Source organism: Pseudorasbora parva, chromosome 4 (genome assembly GCF_024679245.1).
Source record: "Pseudorasbora parva isolate DD20220531a chromosome 4, ASM2467924v1, whole genome shotgun sequence".
NCBI classification, from domain to species: Eukaryota; Metazoa; Chordata; class Actinopteri; order Cypriniformes; family Gobionidae; genus Pseudorasbora; species Pseudorasbora parva.
The window spans coordinates 1,385,182-1,406,221 of record NC_090175.1 but is presented as its reverse complement, the minus strand read 5'-3'; the positions used below and the strand labels follow the sequence as shown (position 1 = coordinate 1,406,221).

At 40.7% G+C, this 21,040-nt stretch overlaps 1 protein-coding gene across 1 annotated transcript; it reads right to left on the bottom strand.

Moving 5' to 3' along the window:
- Window positions 1–202: 202 nt before the first annotated feature.
- mvb12a (multivesicular body subunit 12A) lies at window positions 203–19,167 on the bottom strand. Its single transcript, XM_067440470.1, has 10 exons — window positions 18,432–19,167; window positions 17,807–17,893; window positions 17,647–17,730; window positions 7,032–7,131; window positions 6,736–6,865; window positions 6,343–6,483; window positions 1,561–1,676; window positions 1,345–1,397; window positions 753–812; window positions 203–668 (listed from the first exon to the last, which is right to left on the bottom strand). Exons 2-10 carry the CDS (start codon window positions 17,891–17,893, stop codon window positions 600–602), a joined length of 840 nt encoding a protein of 279 aa, XP_067296571.1. The 5' UTR covers window positions 18,432–19,167; the 3' UTR covers window positions 203–599.
- Between the last annotated feature and the right edge of the window lie 1,873 nt (window positions 19,168–21,040).

Here is a 21,040-nt window from a genome sequence, read left to right as displayed (position 1 = left end):
TATAACACACAATGTTGTTGCCGTTTAATGTATTACTGTGGCTTATCATCATACTGAAAATAACACCTTTGCGCAAAATTTAGACAGAAAATGATGTACAATTAAAACTAAAATAATTTAATATGAACACAATTTAATATCGTTTGTGTACATCAGCAAATGTATTCAGTCATAAACCAGATTTTTTTTAAATCATTTTTATTAACACAAAAAGATTTCAGCAGAGCAAGTACAAAATATCCCAGAGCACCATCTGATATATAAGAGCATTTAAAACTGACAAAAGAACATTTTTGGTCCCCACATTTCTTAAACGTACACATATTTATATAAGATAAATAACGTAGTGTAGATACACTGTTTAAATACTAAACTACAGCTCCAAAAAGTTTTTGGCCTTATAAAATATCATAACTGTCATGTGCTTTGATTGGTGTTTCGTGGAAACACTCGAAACCGTAACATACAGACACACATGAGCATAATGCAGAAAATCCTTCATGTTCAACAAACAGAGAGAGAATGAGGACAGAACCCGGAAATACAGGATCATAACACCGGAATAACGCATCTATAATCCGAGAGAAGAGGTTCCGCTTTCAGGAGCCGGACACAGAGGGACGGACTCTCTTCGCCGCCTGTTCTTCCACTGCAAACGTGTAGTTATACTGTAGAGACACAATCTGATCAAACACACACACACATTTCAAAATAAAAGTCCTCCAATGTCTTGCATTAGAATCCTATCTCACCTCGTTCTCGATGTCCTGAACTGATTTGATCCGAATGTCACTCAGTGTGATCCCAGACACCTGACAGACACACATCACACTTCAGCAAGGCTGCTATTGGTCAACAACACTGAACACTTGACTGTGATTGGTTAAAGGGTTAGTTCAGCCAAAAATGATAATTCTGTCATTAATTCCTCCTGTGGTTGGCCAGCCGTCAGACCTCCGCTCATCTTCACACACAGATGAAGATATTAGATATTAATGTCATTGCCTTTATGGGTCTTGAGAGAGGAAATGACATTGGTGTCAATGAAGGCCTTTCTGAGCCATCGGATTTCAACACTAATATCTTCATCTGTGTGTGAAGATGAGCGGAGGTCTGACGGCTGGCCAACCACAGGAGGAATTCATCACACAATGCTCACTACAGGCTGAACTAACCCTTTAACGAAAGCATGCTGTGGTCCGAGATGTTTGTGTAAGTCTCTTTCTCCTCACATAATGAAATCATTTACACTCATATCATGTACATCAGGCAGTGTCAGGGTTTACTGTGCCATAATGACCAGATGAATCATGCATGTTAATGGGTGTCGCAGTGACCTCTGACCTTTGAGTTTGACTCAAACTTGGGGTGTAGAGTGAAAGGAACGCCATCCATCGCTGAGAAAAACATAAACGAGAGTGGTTGACAGGTTATTTATATGACGTGATTTATATCATTTTTTACAAATGATGACTGACATTTAAAGTGACTTCAAGAAAAGTAAAATGGTAAATGCATGATGTGATGATTTGCATTCAGGAACCCGACGGATTGCTGTACCTGTGATCCCGTAGATGTTGCTATGGTTACTGCTGTCATACACTCCCTCTGTGGGTTTGCTCATGTCAAGCTTACTGCGCCGACGGCTGACTTTCGGTGGGACATCGGGAAGGTTGCTATGGAGACAGACAGTCAGAGGTAGAAAACCATCACAACCGCTTATCAATCACCTTAAAACCCTCCTAGTAACCTGCCTGAACACCCTAGAAACCACATATATCAACACCCTATCAATCACCCTAAAATCCACATAGCAAACACCCTAAATACTCTAGAAACTACACAGCAATACCCTATCAATCACTCAAAACCCCACATAGCAACACCCTAGCAACCAGCCAAAAGACCTTAGAAACTACACAGCAGCACCCAATCACCCTAAAACCCACAAAGCAACACCCTAGCAACAAGCCAAAAAACATCTGTGTGTGTGAAACTACACAGTAAACACGCAATCCCTCAAAAACCCACATAGCAACACCCTAGCAACTACACTGAATACTTTAGAAACTACATATCAACACCCTATCAATCACCCTAAAACCCACAAAGCAACACCCTAGCAACCAGCCAAAAAACCCTAGAAACTACACAGTAACACGCAATCCCTCAAAAACCCACATAGCAACACCCTAGCAACCAGCCAAAAAACCCTAGAAACTACACAGTAACGCGCAATCCCTCAAAAACCCACAAAGCAACACCCTAGCAACCAGCCAAAAAACCCTAGAAACTACACAGTAACACGCAATCCCTCAAAAACCCACAAAGCAACACCCTAGCAACCAGCCAAAAAACCCTAGAAACTACACAGTAACACGCAATCCCTCAAAAACCCACATAGCAACACCCTAGCAACCAGCCAAAAAACCCTAGAAACTACACAGTAACACGCAATCCCTCAAAAACCCACATAGCAACACCCTAGCAACCAGCCAAAAAACCCTAGAAACTACACAGTAACACGCAATCCCTCAAAAACCCACATAGCAACACCCTAGCAACTACACTGAATACTTTAGAAACTACATATCAACACTAGGGCTGGGCGATATGGCCAAAATTTCATATCCTGATATAGCTCATTTGATATCCCGATAAAGATATAGCAATTTTTTTGTTAATTCAGTTTATGAATAGTCTATACAAAATTGCAATGTGGAAATGCAGTTTGAAATGATATACAAGCAAGACTGTTGGTAAAGTTAACACCTGCCTAGGGATGTTAACCGATGACCGTTTGACCGATGGTTGACCGTATCAACGTTAACCGATCAAAGTTGTCGGTTAAAAAAAAAAGTGATCTCTAAATTAGGCTATTATAGACAGTGGACTAAACGCTACTACAGTTAGCCGTCTCATTTCAAAATCTTTTTGTGTGAAGTGAACATATCCCTCGCACCCACTACAAACTCAACTGTTTGTACTTAATAAACCAATAAAAACATTTGGCGCGAGGTCACAGCGTTTGGGTTTGCGCGCTCACAAGGTTTACAGACAGTAAACACTCGAGGTTAGAGTCAGGGCAGACGACAGTATGAAGCGTCATTCCGCATAAGATGGGCTTACATTTGGAAATATATTACATCTGCATTTCAGTGGAAACACATAAGGTGTTGATCGTCTTTCTTTATTATTGTTAGCTCTAACTGTGCGTTCACACCGCCGGCGGCGAGAGCGGCAAGCTGGCCGGAAGTCATTCATTTTCAATGGGAGCCACCCTACTTGTGGTCAGTCTGTCCATCAACATGCTTGTTTGATTTGCGGCCTCTTTAAATACAGTTTAAAAAAAGAAAAAACATTCGATCTACGTCAGAGGCAGCGTGTCCACGGAGCTTTCTACAGCGTCGTTGTCAGGGCGGCAAGAGCGAAATTTGACGCTTTCGCCGGCGGCGGTGTGAACGCACGGTAACGCGAACTAAAGCGGCGTCTCTTCGGAGCGGTCATTTTCTTAAAGGAGCCGCGGTAATGTTTCAAATGAGCTTCTAACGCTAGACAAACGGTTTTATTTTCAACGCGATCAGCTTGTACCCAAACCATTTCGACACTAAAGAGCCATTGTCCTCAGATTACAAACAAGCTCTTCGGCGGCGTGTTTGCGGGACTCGTGTTTTCGGGGATTTAAAAAAAGTGACGTGAGTGGAAGGGAGGCGGCAGCGCTTGGACAGTGCGTGTGTGTGTGTGTGAGAGAGAGAGAGAGAGAGAGAGAGAGAGAGAGAGCAGGAGCGCGGCTGTTATTTCAAATAGCGCAGCATATTTTAAACTAATCAGTTAACCGGTTTCAACCGGCTAATGAGGCTCGGTGGTCGGTCAAGAAAGTGTTTGGTTTTCGCCATCCCTACACCTGCCATTAAAATATTTCAATATATGGCTATATGGTGTGCCACGCGTATAAAAGCCCGCTGCAGCGTCTGTGTCTGAAGTTTGTTTTGAGCGCTTATGCCCCTACTCTGGCATCATTACTCTGAGAATTACCCTGGTCTGAACCGCGTCTACTACCGTCTTCCTCCATGTGTGTTTATGTATTGCAGCGTGCATGGGCATGCCGTGGCGTGAGGTGCATCTTGACGTAAAATTCTGCCGTAAACGCCTTATCGTGGCGTAAGCGATAGAGCCTTATATAAAACGATAGACATTTTCTATCGTCCAGACGATATATTTCGTCATATTGCCCAGCCCTAAGCAACACCCTATCAATCACCCAAAAACCGACATAGCAAACAGCTTGAACACCCTAGAAACCACATATCAACACCATAAAACCCACATTGCAACACCCTAGCAACCAGTCAAACACCCTAGAAACTACATATCAACACCATAAAACCCACATTGCAACACCCTAGCAACCAGTCAAACACCCTAGAAACCACATATCAACACCATAAAACCCACATTGCAACACCCTAGCAACCAGCCAAAACACCCTAGAAACCACATATCAACACCATAAAACCCACATTGCAACACCCTAGCAACCAGTCAAACACCCTAGAAACCACATATCAACACCATAAAACCCACATTGCAACACCCTAGCAACCAGCCAAAACACCCTAGAAACTACACAGTAACACTCAATCACTCAAAAACTGAAATAGCAACACCCTAGCAACCCTAGCTGTTTCTGTCTACGCTAGAGTAAAAAAAAACAATACCACATCGAAACGGAAAAAATAAATGTCGTTTTTTCGCCTCAGCACATTCACGTTTGGTGTGGAAGCGCTCATTACACACACAGCTGATCAAAATATAAAACCATCGCACAAATTATTTGCGCATCCAGTGTGAAAGGGTCATGAAACCCCAAAACACTTTTTTTGAGATGTAAACAGATATGTATAGGCTGCACATCATTGAAAACACTAAGGGTACTCATTAATGTTATTCATATGTGAAAATAGTTATTTTTGCATTTTTCAGAGCGATTTCTGTCTTCCGGTTTGAAAAGCTTAGTCGGAGCAACGTCACAAATGCTGACGTCGGCACGGCCTTTTCGGCCCAAGTATGGGCTGCTGGGCACATGCTGACGTCGACCGCTCCGAGCGATTCTCGATATATATTCATGACATAAAGCTCATTTAGTCCAATCCCTGCGCTGTAGTGTGCATACAAGATAATTTAGTTAATATGCATGAGACAGTCACTTCTGTCAGGCTCGTCTTACATCATTATTGTAGAGATATGGTGGGGAAGTTTTGGAAGCAGCGTGTGGAAAAGTCACGGAGGAAAGCTAGGCGTTGTGCTGATACGAAGTAACGTAAAGGGCGCCGAGCGAGCTGTAACCGGCGCCGTCTGTGGAAGCCTTTGCTACAAAGGCTCGGTAAAGTAAAATTAACTTGAGCAATCGCACGCCGAACCTGCAAGCGTTGACTATCTATGTCAGGAGTGCAAAATAACCAATCTGTAATCTGTAGGCTAATGAACAAAAGCCACGTCCTCTCCGTTTTATTTGTGGTCACAGCCATGCACTAAACCGCATGTGTTCGGGCTCTTAGTGAAACAGCGTGCTGCATATTTGGACAAATATAGATTTAGCTGCCGAGTGATAGACAGCGCGGATCGTCACGGCAACCCAGCGCGCGTCGCTCTGCTTCAGATGCGCGGTCGAGACTAGCCTCAAACCCCTTCGCTTTTACACCGATCTAGAATTACACATCTCTGTCGCATCGCATGTTGGGTGGTTCACGTTCTCTTATCACGTCGGCGCGTTGTTCATCTTGCCAAACAGCGTGCATATTTGGACAAATATAGTTTTATCACGTTTGCAAAATATTTCGTCATGCATAATAACATTTATTTTCATTTCTCACTGAATTATGCTGGTTTGAACTTTGAAGAGCTGAATGATTTGCGATCTCTGCTGCACGCCACTCATAGCTCTCTCATTCGCTGTACTCATCCCTCATTTAATCTCACTGTGGTAAACAATGCCAACGGGAACCAAGAACATGTCTCAGAACCGCTGTAACTGCTGCTAATCTTAATGCACCTACTGACACTCCCCTATTTATGCAAACATTCCCTCTTTCCACACAATACCATCCCACCTTTTCACAGTCGACCACTCCCCTTTTAACAAGCCTTTTCAAATCGAAGGTGTGAAGAAACACTGCCGGGTTTCAGGACCCTTTAAGGCAGCAGGTTTTGTGAGCTCCAGCTCAGCATGTTCCGGAGAGCGGGAACATGAGTGCTGTGGATTTGGGTTGGACACGCAGCTGATTTGCATGTGCCTGATTAAACAGTGTTCTCTTGAACCAAATGTTCTCTGATCAGACGTACCTGGGTTTGAGCGGCTGAGGGGGTCCTGCTCCGTCCAGAGAGAGGCTGCGCAGGTCCAGACTGACACTGCGAGGCTTGGCCTGAGGCGTCGGGCTGGAGAACGGGCCCTTTAGACACCACACCACAAAGCCATTCATGTCCCTGAGACACACACACACACACACATCAGTCTCAGGTGTCTGTGAATATTCCGCTCAAATGTTGATGTTGATGCTGCTGCCCTCCGCCCCCTTTCCAGAAGAGGACGGAGCCTGTATGGGCGGGTCTATGCTAATAGGCAGCATTTATGTTCAAACAGCATGTAAGAGTGAATGTAATAGGTCTCTTTTAAAGAAACAGCGCACAGAGCACCAGATGAATCGGAGCGTGTGATTGGCCAGCGGCGTCCCTCACCCGAGGCAGGTGTACTGTTGCACCATGGTCTTGTTCTTGGCCGTCAGTTTGAGATCTAGAACAGCCATCGTAACGCTGGCCACGGGAACGATCCGCACACAGATGCGCTTCTTCTTCCCCACAGACGCCTCTGCGCACACACACACACACACACACACACACACACACACACACACACACACACACACACACACACACACACACACACACACACACACACACACACACACACACACGTGTTTACACTTCACACTAGAAGAGGCAGACACACAGATCTGTCGAAGGAACCGTCTTACTGGGCTCCAGGTATTCTGGGATGTAGCAGTAACCGTGAGGAATCGTCTCTTTATCCGAAATCAACTGCACATCCGCCACAACCATCCCACCGGACAGATCCTAGAGAGAGAGAGAGAGAGGGAGAGAGAGAGAGAGAGAGAGAGAGAGAGAGAGAGAGAGAGAGAGAGAGAGAGAGAGAGAGAGAGAGAGAGAGAGAGAGAGAGAGAGAGAGAGAGAGAGAGAGAGGGAGAGAGAGAGAGCATTAAAGGGATAGTTCCCCCATAAATGAGCCTGATGTTTATCTGCTGACCCCAGGGCATCAACATGTAGGTGTGTGTGTTTCTTCAGGAGAACACAGATGAAGATCTTTAACTCAACCGTTGCTGTGTGTCGGTCATATAATGATGTGAATGGGGAACAATTCTATGAGAACAAAACAAACATGCTTAGAGAACACACACACACACACACACCCTGCTGCTCCTGACGACACACTGATGTCTTAAGACACGAACCGATCGGTTTCTGAGAGAAACACAACAGCATTTATGATTTTTTTATCAGGCGAATCTCATCTAGTGTTCCCATTTGCTATTACTGCCGTCTGATGAGGTCACACTGGTGCGATCATAGATATATTAGGGATGCTCATTTTGGTACATGTTCCCGACCGACAACCAATGCTCAATAATCAATTATTAAACGTTAAAGGGGTACTTCAGCGCTGGGAAGATGAATCTGTATTTAAACTGGGTCACTAATGTAGTAGAAATGTGAAATTATTTTTGAATTTGGTGCCTTCTAGACTTAGCCAAGAAATCTAGACGCCCCCTAGCGGCAGCAAATTTAATTTGCCCGCAAGTGTCGTCTAGCAACTCTCAATTCCTATCTGAGCTGTATTCCTCAGAATCTGGGCGGGCCAATCACATCGTGTGTAGAGTCGGTGGGCGGGGCCATAATGACGACGGCCGAGTTGCGTTTGCGTGCTTCTAGTAAACACAGAAACTGGCGAACGGCGGTCTGTCGAATCAGCTTTGACCGCGACTCTGGAAGACTTGAGTTAAGCTTTTCTCTGAGAAAAGAACAAAGAGCGGCACTGAAGTCATTCTGAAGAAGGGAAGATGTGTTCGAGTTTAGCCGAGCGGATACGGTGAATGTTTAATCCGTCAGCTCCGCTTCATGTTGCTCTGGTTGGTTGTAGCGCTATCCTATCGCGTGCAGAGGGAGTTTGACAGACAGCCGTTTATCCGCCCCTCAGATTGAGCCGTCAATGGAGAGTTTCCAGACCAAACATCTGGATGTGGCTCCGGCTTGTCAGGCTATTCTAGACCCGTCTCATGGGGATGAAAGACTACAATTCCCAGAATGCTTCGCTGCCGTGAGGCCATTCCCAAAGCCACCTACTGGATTACTGTGATTGAGTTCCTACAATTAAAAACTGAACGTGTGTGTTCAATATAATGAGTGAGTCGCCGCGCGAGTCTCACAGCACTGAGCACTGACTGCAGGAGTGAAAAAAATTAGCTGATGAGCTCTCGTTATGAGAGCGGAGGTAATCGCGACTACACTCGCGGCATACATTCACAACGCGAGTTCAGTCTGGCGCGTTTCAGTTCATGCCTTTGCAAGCTTAACTTTCATAGAAATTAATTTGAGAAGTTAGAAGACTTCCATTGCTCACCATAGCTGCGTTTAAATGAGTGCCTGTAGCTGAGCTGAGCTCTGAGTGTGATCTCCATCCCCCATGCGCAGATTCAAAACATGAGGGAATGGCTCCCTCTGCTGGCTGGAGTCTTCAGCCTTTGGCCAAACATTCCTCCTATGATGCAAATATCGTCAATTTGCATCATAGGAGGAATTTTTCCAGAAATAAAATGCATAATCTCTCGTCTCAGGGGTATATGAGGAGGGAAAGCACGATCATTGGAATATTCTCCAGGGTTTCTACTGATACAAAGCCATATGCTAATCGCTGAAGGAACCCTTTAACTGATAAGATTATAATATTGAATTGGCATTACATAAAAATACAATTGACGAGTGTCTGTGACCTGTTAAAAAATTTTCATGTGTGTATTTTACTGTGCAAACCGCAGAACACACAGAACAGCCCAACAACAGAACCTCGATTCACACATTATCATGTTCACACACCTGCAGCGCTTCTGACAGAGAAAACGGAATTAAATCATTCAATAAAAAGCATAACATACATCAGCCTACACTAAATATTACACTAAAATAATGAACAAATTGAGATGACAAAAAGAAAATACACTGAATCCGTTTGAATCGTTGAACAACCGGATTAGTTTTTTCCCCCGTCAAATAAAAATAGCAGGCCTACCTCAATCCACACCTTGACTGGTTTTTAGTTAATTAAAGTAGCGTGTGTAAGTGATGTGGGTTAGCCTGAGTGGAGCTCCGCCTGCTGACCGTTAGACCCGCGGAAGAAAGCCTTGTTTACCTCCGTCTGTCTCCGCAGCGGCGCCTCGAGACTCCGCGGATCCGCTGACGGAGCCTCGTCTGTTCGGGGAGGCGTTTATACTCGCCGCGCGCGCCTCGAGACTCCGCGGATCCGCTGACGGAGCCTCGTCTGTTCGGGGAGGCGTTTATACTCGCCGCGCTCGCCGTTGTGCTGTTCTTTGAAACGACAGAGCGCGACTCGGGGTAATTCTTCTATAAACCAACAGCAGCGAGAAGAACATACGCGACAATGTTTACTTTAGTAAACGTGACCTAAACCGCACTACGAAAAGCATTAAACAAACATTAAGGCTTCCAGGGTATATACAGCAATCCTTCAGTTAAATTTACTACTTTTTAATCCCTTTTTTACTACCTTCAGAATATTTTTTAAAACCATCACGACACTGAATTGCAAGTGTTAATCAGCGACCTTTCTATTATTTACACAGATAACATACAAAAAAGAACAGATTTAGAATCGACAGCAGGAGGAAATCTGTGATGAGTTATCATTCAGACACAGTTAAACACATCTCAGCATTCACAGAGGATGGTGAAGGAGAAGCGTTACTGCGCACACATCTGATTTACATTAAGAATCGGCTATTCAATTATTTAGTGTTTTTTTCCAACAACAAAACCTGAGCCAAATATTACATTTCTATAACTGTGAGTTGTTGAATTTAACAAAATACTAAAAACTAGTGCTGTCAATCGATTAAAAACTAGATTAATCACACATTTTCTGTGATTAATCGCAATTAAAAAGAAATGTTTTTGTACGTTTTTAATATTTTTTTTATATAATAATTTCACAGTTAATCAAATTAATGCAGAAACAACATAAAGACAGTATATGTTAAATACTTGTTTAAATGGCATCTTTTTATGAATGAAGGCCAGTATTACTGATATTAATACAGCTGATTTTTATTTATTTTTACATTCATTATTAGGCTTCAAAAATATAACTTTTTTAATTTAAGTAAACTTAAAACAACTGCTAACATAAACCCATAATAAATGTCATGTTTATTCCTGCCCTTCCTGTCTGAACAGTTAGGAAATATACAGAAGTATAATAAGGTTATCAAAGTTATATACAGTCTGCACTGCATAAACTATAAATTAAATAGTTAATCCTTATTAAAGCTACACAAGTTATTTAGTCCAGAGGAGCGAGTCCTTTTCTCTGTTCCCTTTGTTCTTTAACTTTACTGACAGGAAGCTTTATTGGCTGCTGTGCCTTTAAGAGCAGACACACACGTGGATCTCACTGTCTACGGATCGCGCCTCATTCTCTCACAACTCTTTTTGTTCATTTTAGACTTCATATAAATCATTTAAGATTGCTCTTATGAGGATAGTCGTTGAAGATTATGCCTTGAAGCAAGTCTAAAATAAACCGATAGCCAGCCCCTTCTCAGGGATGGGCAGTATTTCAAATACATGTATTTAAAATACGTATTTGAAATACAAAATACTATTTTGTATTTTGTATTTTAAAGCCTTTGGAAAAAATCGAATGTAATTTGTATTTAAATACATTTAAGATGAGTATTTTTGTATTTTCAAAATACTCAAAATACTTTGAGCCAGGCAACCTCTTTATCAGGAGCTGTTTTCATGCATCTACTAGTTCAGACCAAGCCTGCAGTCTCCCTCTCAGATACTGAAGCTTTCGCGCCTCGATCGCCCCCCGGTGACCGGTCCCAGTATAGCCGCCCCTCTGTGTTTTCTAATGGACGCGAGGCAAACTAAATAATAAAATTACACTTCAAAAATGTTTCCCCAAAGTTAGTATATGTCACTGAAGGCAGTTATCATCACGATGATTTCATTTCAGGTGTTCGTTTTAAAAATAAGTTTACTTTGAGTTAGTTATTTGATGCTATAAAAACGGAGGGTGTGACGTCATGATTGACAGCTGAGACTGACGGCTTCTCTGAGTGAAGTTGTCACTGAGGCACTAACAGACTTTTTTCGAAATTTTTGGGAGCAGATTAGAGCTTTAGCTTTAATTTCTACATTTCCATAACTGTTTATTTCACACCAACATTATTAATTGTTCTGCATTTGCGAGAGTGTGGGTGGGCTTTTGATATCGCGACTGTACTTCCTGCTGTACTTCCTGCGCTCTACTGCGCAACTCCGGTCCCGAAATCGCTACTGCGCAGACTCGGTCCCAAGATGTCCGCGCCGTGCAAGGGCGCCTGAAAGTTTCAAATCTGCCAAGCGGAAACGGATGATGTCGAGTCGTCCATATTTTTTTACGGTCTATGGTTCAGACCAGACACGCCCCTCCCCCCAACATTCATTCAGGTGAGCCGCAGCTGTACAACCCTAGCCTGACAAGCCAGACCCACATCAAGATGTTTGGTCTGGAAACTCACCATTGACAGCTCAATCCGAGGGGCGGGATAAACGGCTGTCTGTCAAACTCCCTCTGCACGCGATAGGATATCGCTACACCAACCAGAGCAACGAAGGTGAAGCAGAGCTCGCTGACTGATTAAACATTCGCCGTATCCGGTCGGCAAAACTCTGAACACATCTTCCCTTCTTAAGAATGACTTCAGTGCCGTTCTTTGTTCTTTTCTCAGAGAAAAGCTTAACTCAAGTCTTCCAGAGTCACGGCCAAAGCTGATTCGAAAGACCGCCATTCGCCAGCGTCTGTGTTTACTAGAAGCACGCAAACCAGTGTTGCCAACTATTTTCCAAGGAAAGTAGCTAAAGCCTGCCCAAAAAATCGCTAAATGTCGCTAGATGACGTCATGCGTTAATTAGCATATTAGTGACGTCATCACGCCGTCCTTGCGTTCAGTCTGCCTGACGTTTTTTCTCTCCTAATCCGTGCTCATTTACTATATTTTACAATAATATAATACAGCCGACTGTCCAATAAATGTTTTCATTTCCTATACATTTTTGTCATACAATATATGATATAGTGAATTACAAAAAAAATTATATGTGTAAAATCTGAATTGAGAAACTGAATGAACTAAAGCTCTGTACAGTGAGTAATATAAGTGATAAGCACAAGAGATGGAACTCATCATAATTAATTTATTCAAATATAAAACAAAAGAAGCAGATAACATTAAGTGAGAAATCGATGGCAACCTTGTGTGCTCATGTGTAGCTCGCTCATTCACGTCTGTCAGCTGCTGTCTGTGTGCGCGTGCAGCTCCCCTCAGCCATTCACTGAACAGGGCAGACGCAGAGAGAGGTGTGTGTGACGGCAGAGGGGAAAAAAGACCTTGCGCTCGCAGGACAGTACTGGCGACATTTGTAAACTAAAGCAGCTGAAGTTTGTCCAAAAAGTCACTAGATTTGTCGCTAGTCGCTTTTTTGAAAATAAGTCACTAGAGGGGTCTGAAAAGCCGACAGAGCGACAAAGTCGCCAAGTTGGCAACACTGACGCAAACGCAACTCTGCCGTCATTATGTTAAGCCCCGCCCACCGACTCTATACACTATGTGATTGGCCCGACCAGAGTTTGGTTTTTACAGCTCAGAAGTGTATTGAGAGTTGCTAGACGGCACTCGTGGCAGATTAGATTTGCTCAGTAGCGCGGGAAGGGGGGTGCTGCGGGGGCTGCAGCCCCCCTCGTTATAGCATCAGCCCCCCTGGTGGGGGGCTGTGGACTAAAATTGTATTGTATTTAATACATGAAATGAAATAAAATAAATTAAAATAGACTGACATAACATACTGTGTATTAATGGGATTAAAATAATGGGCCGTGGATAAGATATAAACTAATTAATAATTATTTTAATAATTCCTTAGGAAGTGCTTTCGTCACCATCATCACCTCGCTCACTCTTGTTTGGTCATGGTTAGCAATAAGCAGCAGAAACGTATTTGTAGACTTTTTTTGAGTTACGTTACTACTAACACGGTTAAGAAAAGTAAAATTGGGAAATCTTCTAAAAAAAAAAGTATGTAAACAACGACGGTGACCTTGACACCGAAACAAACTCTGTTCAGACATCCGCAAGGTTTGTGAGCTGGACGTTAACATTTAAGTTAGCCTACTCTGATAGCTCTACTCTACCAGTCTTCTGAAGTCGGGACACATGATATTTTACAAACGTGATTATGAATCATTATTTCTCCAAATATGCGCACATGAGGGACTAAAAGCCCTGGCAGATGCTGGATATTGTATGTAGCCTATGAACACAAATAAAAAGAATGCTTTATGAGTGATGATTAACGTGTGTCTGTGTATGGTCCATTGGCGTCGGAACCATTGTGTGTCGTGAGGACAAGACTCACCCACTTTTAAAGACCAATGATATTGGACACTTTCACTTTTATCGTCACTAATTCAACACGTCTGTTTACCTACCCCTACCGAGAAAAACGTATTAGGTGTTTGACTCTTTTTTTCCACTTTTCTATTATTTTTTAAATTTTTATTGAAAATAAATGCCTTTCTGATCTGTGATGTGAAAAGGGAGTAGCGTGAGTTCTGCAAAAGGCAGGGCAAATAACTCAAACAAATAACAAATAGTATATTTGTATCTAACGTTACTCCAGCAAAAACAAATTCTGAGACCACCCACAGTTTTGCTTCCGACACCCATGGTATGATCGCGTTTTAACAAGTAAGTAATTTTAAACAACAATAATCTGGGGCGGTGGGTCCGTCTGTGCTCTTTGCAAAGGGGGGTTCTACTACAACACCTGTCTGGTCGCCACCGACAACATAATGACGTCACACATTTTCCGGCCCAACTTTCAGCCCCCCCGGAATTAAACGGCTTCCAGCGCGCCTTGATTTGCTACCGCTAGGGTGCGTCTAGATTTCTAGGCTAGTACAACCCAGTTTTTCTAAATCCTTTTTCTAAATCATTTACATAGATAGGCCTATCGGGGTAAGCACATATATCTGTGCAGCTTTTAGTGGGCAAGAATAATTGGAATGTTGGAGTGGAAAAAGAAGTGAGGGCGAATGAGTTATTGACGTAATTTGTGTTATTATAACTGCCGCTAAAGGAAATTCAAATTGAAAACGAAAGTTTCTAAGCAGTTGCACACATCTAAATGCTTTTTGGCATTCAGAATAGGCCCAGATAGATTACAGCCTAATATGGATACCTTCACTGAATTGCCAATTTCACATGTATTTGGTGTATTTTCAAAATACAAAATACTGTATTTGTATTTAAATACATTTTTCTACACAGTATTTTGTATTTGTATTTAAATACATTTTTCCACACAGTATTTTGTATTTGTATTTTAAATACATTTCCATGTATTTATGCCCATCTCTGCCCCTTCTGTTGAGCGCGCAGTGCTCTGAGGTGATGCCGAACGGCCGCTGAATATGACGTCAGCATCAAACATACGCCGAGACGGAGACGAGAGATCGTTGATTATGTGCTCAGATCTGCTGAAGCCCATATTAAACGAACTAACGCGAACGCAGATGGAGTTTCAATCAGAATAGGACACCTGATAGTCTGAAAAAAATAATACCTAATTTGGAAAAAAATAATACCCCTGAGACCACATTTAACACTTTTAATGGCCTTAAATTTGACCATTTTGATTTATCACTTTTTAATACTTTTTAAAACCCCGCGGACACCAGGGCCGTGCACAGATATTTTGAGGGGCAGTGGCCCAAACCAAAAAAAAGGGGCACTATAAGGGGACTGAGTATCATCTTAATATAGAAAATGAATAACAAACCTTTTACAATCATACTGTAAATACAATTGTTAGGCTTTAGTGCTAATTAAATTTCTGTTGTTCTAATTATTCTTCCAAAAAGATGATTCTGGGCTAATTTTATATCTTTTTTATTTACATTTTTTATTGGAGATTTAAGTAGCAAATGAGAATCACTAAAATTGAATATATTTTGAGACAAAGGTCTTGTTTATGATTTATGTAAATCATACGCAACTGATTTTTAATAGCAGAATATATAAAAGTATGGTATTTGGGGTAAAAGGCATATTTAACATGATGATAAACAGCTGACTGACTTCCATTTGTTGACATGACATGGTTAAGATTCAGCTGGTAAATATCTTAATTTGGGTGTCCATCTTAGAGGCAACATCATATTTATAATAAAATATATGATAATAATCATATTGTTACAAGGATACAACTTTATAAAATTATTATGGAATCTCATTCATTCAATGTTTTCAGATTATTTACTTAGGCTAAACATTTGTTTCTGTATTTTAAAATATATTTTTATATTAACATTTTAATATTTACTGAACAATAATTCAATATTTTATTAATCAAAATAAACAGAAAATACTGCAAACGTTGCTTTTTTGCACAAGTATGGACTTTTTTGAAAAATGAGCACATTTTTCTTAGGGTGTGCTTTAGCCCCATTGTAGGCTACCCTGACACAACTCATGTATATTTATAATAGCCTGTATTACCTTTTTTAAAATTGTGTATACGATTAATATGGTCTAAATAAAATATCATAAATATGAAGTATGTTAGGCTATAGATACTAGTAGCCTATTAATTCGTAAAATTGAGTATAATCGGAAATCTATTTTACAGGAGTGGCATGCTGGAGCTTTGAATCCATGTTTGCACTGTTGAAACAATTCAACGTTGTGGATTGTAGTTTGTAATATACCTGATAATGGGACGACATTCTGGAACAGCCGTCTCCACAGAGAGCAGACAGCCGCAGACTTTGAGCGATGCTGCGCGGAGCGAGCGGGAAAACACGGAAAGGGTTACGCCCGTTTCACACACACTCCGTCTGCAGTGCGTGTGCGGTGTGTATTTTTTTCCGTACCCATGTTAACGGATGACCGCTTTCACACTGCACGCGGATGCGGTCCGTCAGTCCGTTCCAGGAGCGGTGCGTCTGCAGCAGTGCACGGATCGTTTTCGTACCGAGTCTATTTTTTGCTGCGCTGCGCTGCTGCATTAAAGTGATAGAACATTGTTCGCATTAAAATAAACATGTACTGACGCGAAAATCTAGTCATTTCAACACAGACGCATCTCATTTAAAATATACTCTTGTTTCAAAGTCAACACATGGCTTTTTTTTCTCAAGTAAAGCAACAAAACGACACCTTACCTGGCATTGAGGTTAAAAAAAGTGCCATAATGGAGAGCACTCGTACTTTCTTGGAGGTGAAAAGCAAAGTTCTTTTTGACCTGCAGGATTTATTTTCAAAGGGTTTAAAAACGAAAGAAAAGACGAGAGTCGGCTGTTTTTGAATAGACTATTGTAAGTTTCTAATTTAAAATGTTTATGATTTTAGGCTATAACCTATGTTTAAATGTTTTGCCTTTTGTGTGAGCTAAATCTAAAGTATATTTATATATAAATATGAATTAATGAATTGAAAAAATGTTGTTTAAATGTAGGCTTGTAGCCTACGTTAACCTGTCTACTCAGAAAGATTAAACAAAGAGAATTGCAATTCTGATGAGCCATGAGCAGTAACAACTTCTGGATTTTAAATAAAAAAATTTCGAAATGGTCCCACACAGTAGGCTTCGTCTTTCCCGTTGCTTCATTTTGCGTAATATGTCTGTGTCGGCACGTGTGGTTGCGTCATGAGTTATACAGTTTTTTTAACCATACAGCAAACAAACAAACAAACAAATGTGTGTGTATAAAACAACAACAACCGTTAAACCGTATAACTGATGGTGTTAATCGTTCAAAATTCTTACTGTCGGTTAAACGGTCAATATGAGCATCCCTAATATTTAATATAGATGCCTCATTAGTGCCTGCGCGGATCGGCCGAATGAGGCATCTACATAATATATATCTATGATCGCGCCGGTTTGACCTCACCAGGCGATAGTACTCGCGGATGGGAACACTAGATGAGATTCGTCTGATATGAGGTAAAAAAATAACATAATACTGTATAATAATATTTGAAACCGATCGGTTCGTGTCTTCAGACATCAGTGTGTCGTCACGAGCAGCAGGTGTGTGTGTGTGTTGTCTAAGCATGTTTGTTTTTTACTCTCATAGAATTGTTCCCCATTCACATGCATTATGACTGGCAGACTGCAACGGTAAAAATCTTCATTTGTGTTCTCCTGAAGAAACACACACACCTACATGATAGATGCACTGGGGGTCAGCAGATAAACAATTCAAATTAAAATAACCTTTAACCTCACCTTACTGTAACACAGGAAGAATCCGGACTTGAGCGCGAACCCTCGGATGAAGTTAGCGGACGCTCCATCTTCAGTCAGGCTAATCTAAACACACATGCACATGGTTAATGACATCATCACACGATCTGACCCCGTGACATCGGGCGGTTGTCATGGTTACCAGGTTGAAATAACTGGGGCAGGTGGAGGTGTTGGACGCCCAGGCCACTGCAGTGATGGGCCTGCTGGAGGACTCGAACACAGACATCTACAGGCAGACAAAAGCCCCATTAATCATACAAATTCATGTCGGAATTACGAGTTTCCAACTTGCAAAAGGCATTCATCAAGTCCTCTGAGAACTCCTAGTTACGACTTGTAAAAAAAGAGGGCATTTTCTGAGAACTTGTATCACCTGACCGCTGCTGATTTGTTGAGATTTTGACATTGCCACGCATAATTCCGAGTTCAAGCTCCGAGTTGAGCGTCACGTGTTGTCATCTCGTAATTATGAGAATTATGGTATATGACGTCAACAGAATCAACACACGAATTCATCATCACACTTACAGTACACGAGTAAATATAAGATCACATCAACAGAAACTCTCCATGATCAAAACGAAAGAAAGAAAGTTTAGTTAATCTCACTTTAACGCTCTTTCACCAGCTCGACCCAGCGTAGACCATCTTATTGTTTTATTAGTTTCTAACTCACGATATAATCAGCAATAACACCAGCATTTATACATTAAGCAGGTTATAATCGTCTTTAATAAACACGTGCGGCGAAATTCAGTACTTACAGACTGTTGGTTATGAAGTTATTCTCGATTCAAAACAATGAAACTCAACTCACTCCCGCAGTCAAAGAACAGGAAGAACCCAACGACTACAACTCCCGTGATGCTCCGCGGCCACCTCAGGGGACGGTGCATGCTCAGCGCGATGTTTTCCTCAGCAAAATTTTAATTATTCAATTTGAAGCGTGGAAACAACTAAAAATTAAGATATTTTTTATTTTATTTTTTACTTTATTGTTTTCCTTTGAAGAATTAAAAATTCTAGACCTGGACAAATGCACATAAATAAATCTCTAAGGGCATTTTTACACATTTTATGAAGATATATTTTTGTAGTAATCCCAAGTTCTAAAATATTTAATCTTGTAGAAACTCTGAGTCCTTTAATCATTATCCAGTAAATCATGAACAAGAAATGTAAAATACAAAAGAGGAACCCAGCGACTACAACTCCCATGATGCTCCGCGGCGACGTCCCAGAGAATTGCGAATGCCCTTTTGTACACGTTTCTAAATCAGTGCCTTAAGCTGCTGTCTCAAGATGACTTCAAATGTTTCAAAATGAAGACAAAAAGAGTGTTGAAACAACTTCAGGGTTAATTTTAATTCTGCACCTCAATGGGCTTTTTAAAAATACATTTTATGAATGTATTTTTTTAGATGCAACGTTTTAAAATATTTCATCTGAAATATATATATTGTATATCTCAAAGATAATAACACAACACTAAATGAATAAATGAAAGGTAAAATACATTATGATACAAAACAATACAAAGGAATAATATTAGAAGAAAAAGCTCTTAAAGTTGCAGTGTGTATGTTTTAGCAGCATCTAGCAGTAAGGTTGCTCCCTTTCTGAGCACATAGAGAAGCTACGGTGGCCCACACAGGACAAAGATATGCTCGTCTGAGACAGCAGAGAGTAGCTAGCGCTCTGTAGAGAAGTTTGTCCCTTTAGGGCTACCGTAGAAACATGGCGGCACAAAATGGCGGCTTCACTGTAAGCGACCCGCGGTGTGTGTAGATAGAAACGGCTCATTCTGAGGAAATAAACACATAACGGCTCATTGTGTGAGGTCTGAAAACAGAGTTATGGATATTATACATCATTTCTGTCAATAGATCCTCATAAATATTGCACACTGCACCTTTAAATGTTCCAGTTTCATATCTGTGAATTTTTGCTGTACAAGTTAGGTTGGGTTTCATTTATTACATATGTAAACAGTGTTGCCACAGTTACTTTGAAAAAGTAATCTGATTACTGATTACTCCTTTAAAAAGTAAGTTAGTTACTTCACAGATTACTTGATTTTTAAAGTAACTAAGTAAGATTACAAGTTACTTTATTAGTTACAGCAGTTTCCGAAAACACCGCTGCCGCCTCAACACAGAAATGACGACCGTTTGCCAACACACTTTATTTGAGGTGCATTTTTAACAGTAACGTCAACAATGTGTCTCCTGACATTTTAAGCTGCAATTAAAAAATATTTCCTGAAAAAAATACTCTCCTCTAGACGCAAGAAGAAAGCAAAAATATCTGTATTTCTTTACTAAGGAAAATGACTAAAATAGTAACTCACAGTGACTTGGATAAATTACTTTAATCTGATTACTGGTTTGGAAATAGTAACGCGTTAGATTACTCGTTAATGGAGAAAAATCGTCATATTATGTATATATATATATATATATATATATATATATATATATATATATATATATATATATATATATATATATATATATATGTGTGTGTGTGTGTGTGTGTGTATAATTTATTTTATTTATTTTTTCTTTCCATTTGGACAAATGAACATTTTGCTTTTGGTAAAGTGGCCAATGAATGTTCAGATGGGTCTATTTACAAGTAATTCAACAAATCAACTTCCACAATGTGCATCTGAATAGATCCATTTAGCCAATTTGCAGGGTATTGTTTTAGCTATGCCCTGTTATTGTTATGGGTTATTGGTGAACAAGTGTAAGAATCTATTGTATCACATTGTTCACATTTTGATTGTTTCTTTAAGGAACCTTTGTCTGAAAGTGAATCCTGTTCACCCTCAGATGGTACCAACAGTGACACCTGGATTGGCCCCCGTGAGGAGCCCAGCTTCATTACGGCTGAGCTACGGCCCAGTACACCCTTGGCTGAATCTACACATATAGCTACTTTTATAGCTATTCTCTATATAGCTGTTTGTGCCCATTGTACTGAACATTGGAAAATAAAAAACTTTGACTTTGGGTACTTGCATTCACAGTTCTTTATGTAAAAAAGGATCACAAAACACAAGATGATGCAGAATTCTAACCCTTATTTTGCTATTTGACATCTAACTAGCAGGGTAAATAAACACATCTATATTGATGTTTTAATTTAAGAATAAATAGATTTTCAATTAATAGAGACATATTTTCATAATGTGTTACTTCCACAATATAATGTTATCAAAGTGCAATATCTGTAAACTAATAGTTAGCATGGTTACTGTCAGTTAAGTTCAGTGTATGGTTTAGTGTTACATTATTTTCATTAACATTTCTGTGCCACTGGAGATTTCATTTCCAAACTGCTGTTATGTGATGTGCAAGAAGCAGCA

Bases quoted from the DNA above. Each gene is read 5' to 3' on its own strand.
- mvb12a (XM_067440470.1), bottom strand. From the start codon at position 17,893: ATGTCTGTGTTCGAGTCCTCCAGCAGGCCCATCACTGCAGTGGCCTGG. The intron at 813-1,344 runs GTCAGAGGTCAC...TGTGTCTGTCAG, and splicing joins AGTTTGAGTCAAACTCAAAG to GTGTCTGGGATCACACTGAG. The intron at 669-752 runs GTGAGATAGGAT...GTGTCTCTACAG, and splicing joins TTCAGGACATCGAGAACGAG to TATAACTACACGTTTGCAGT.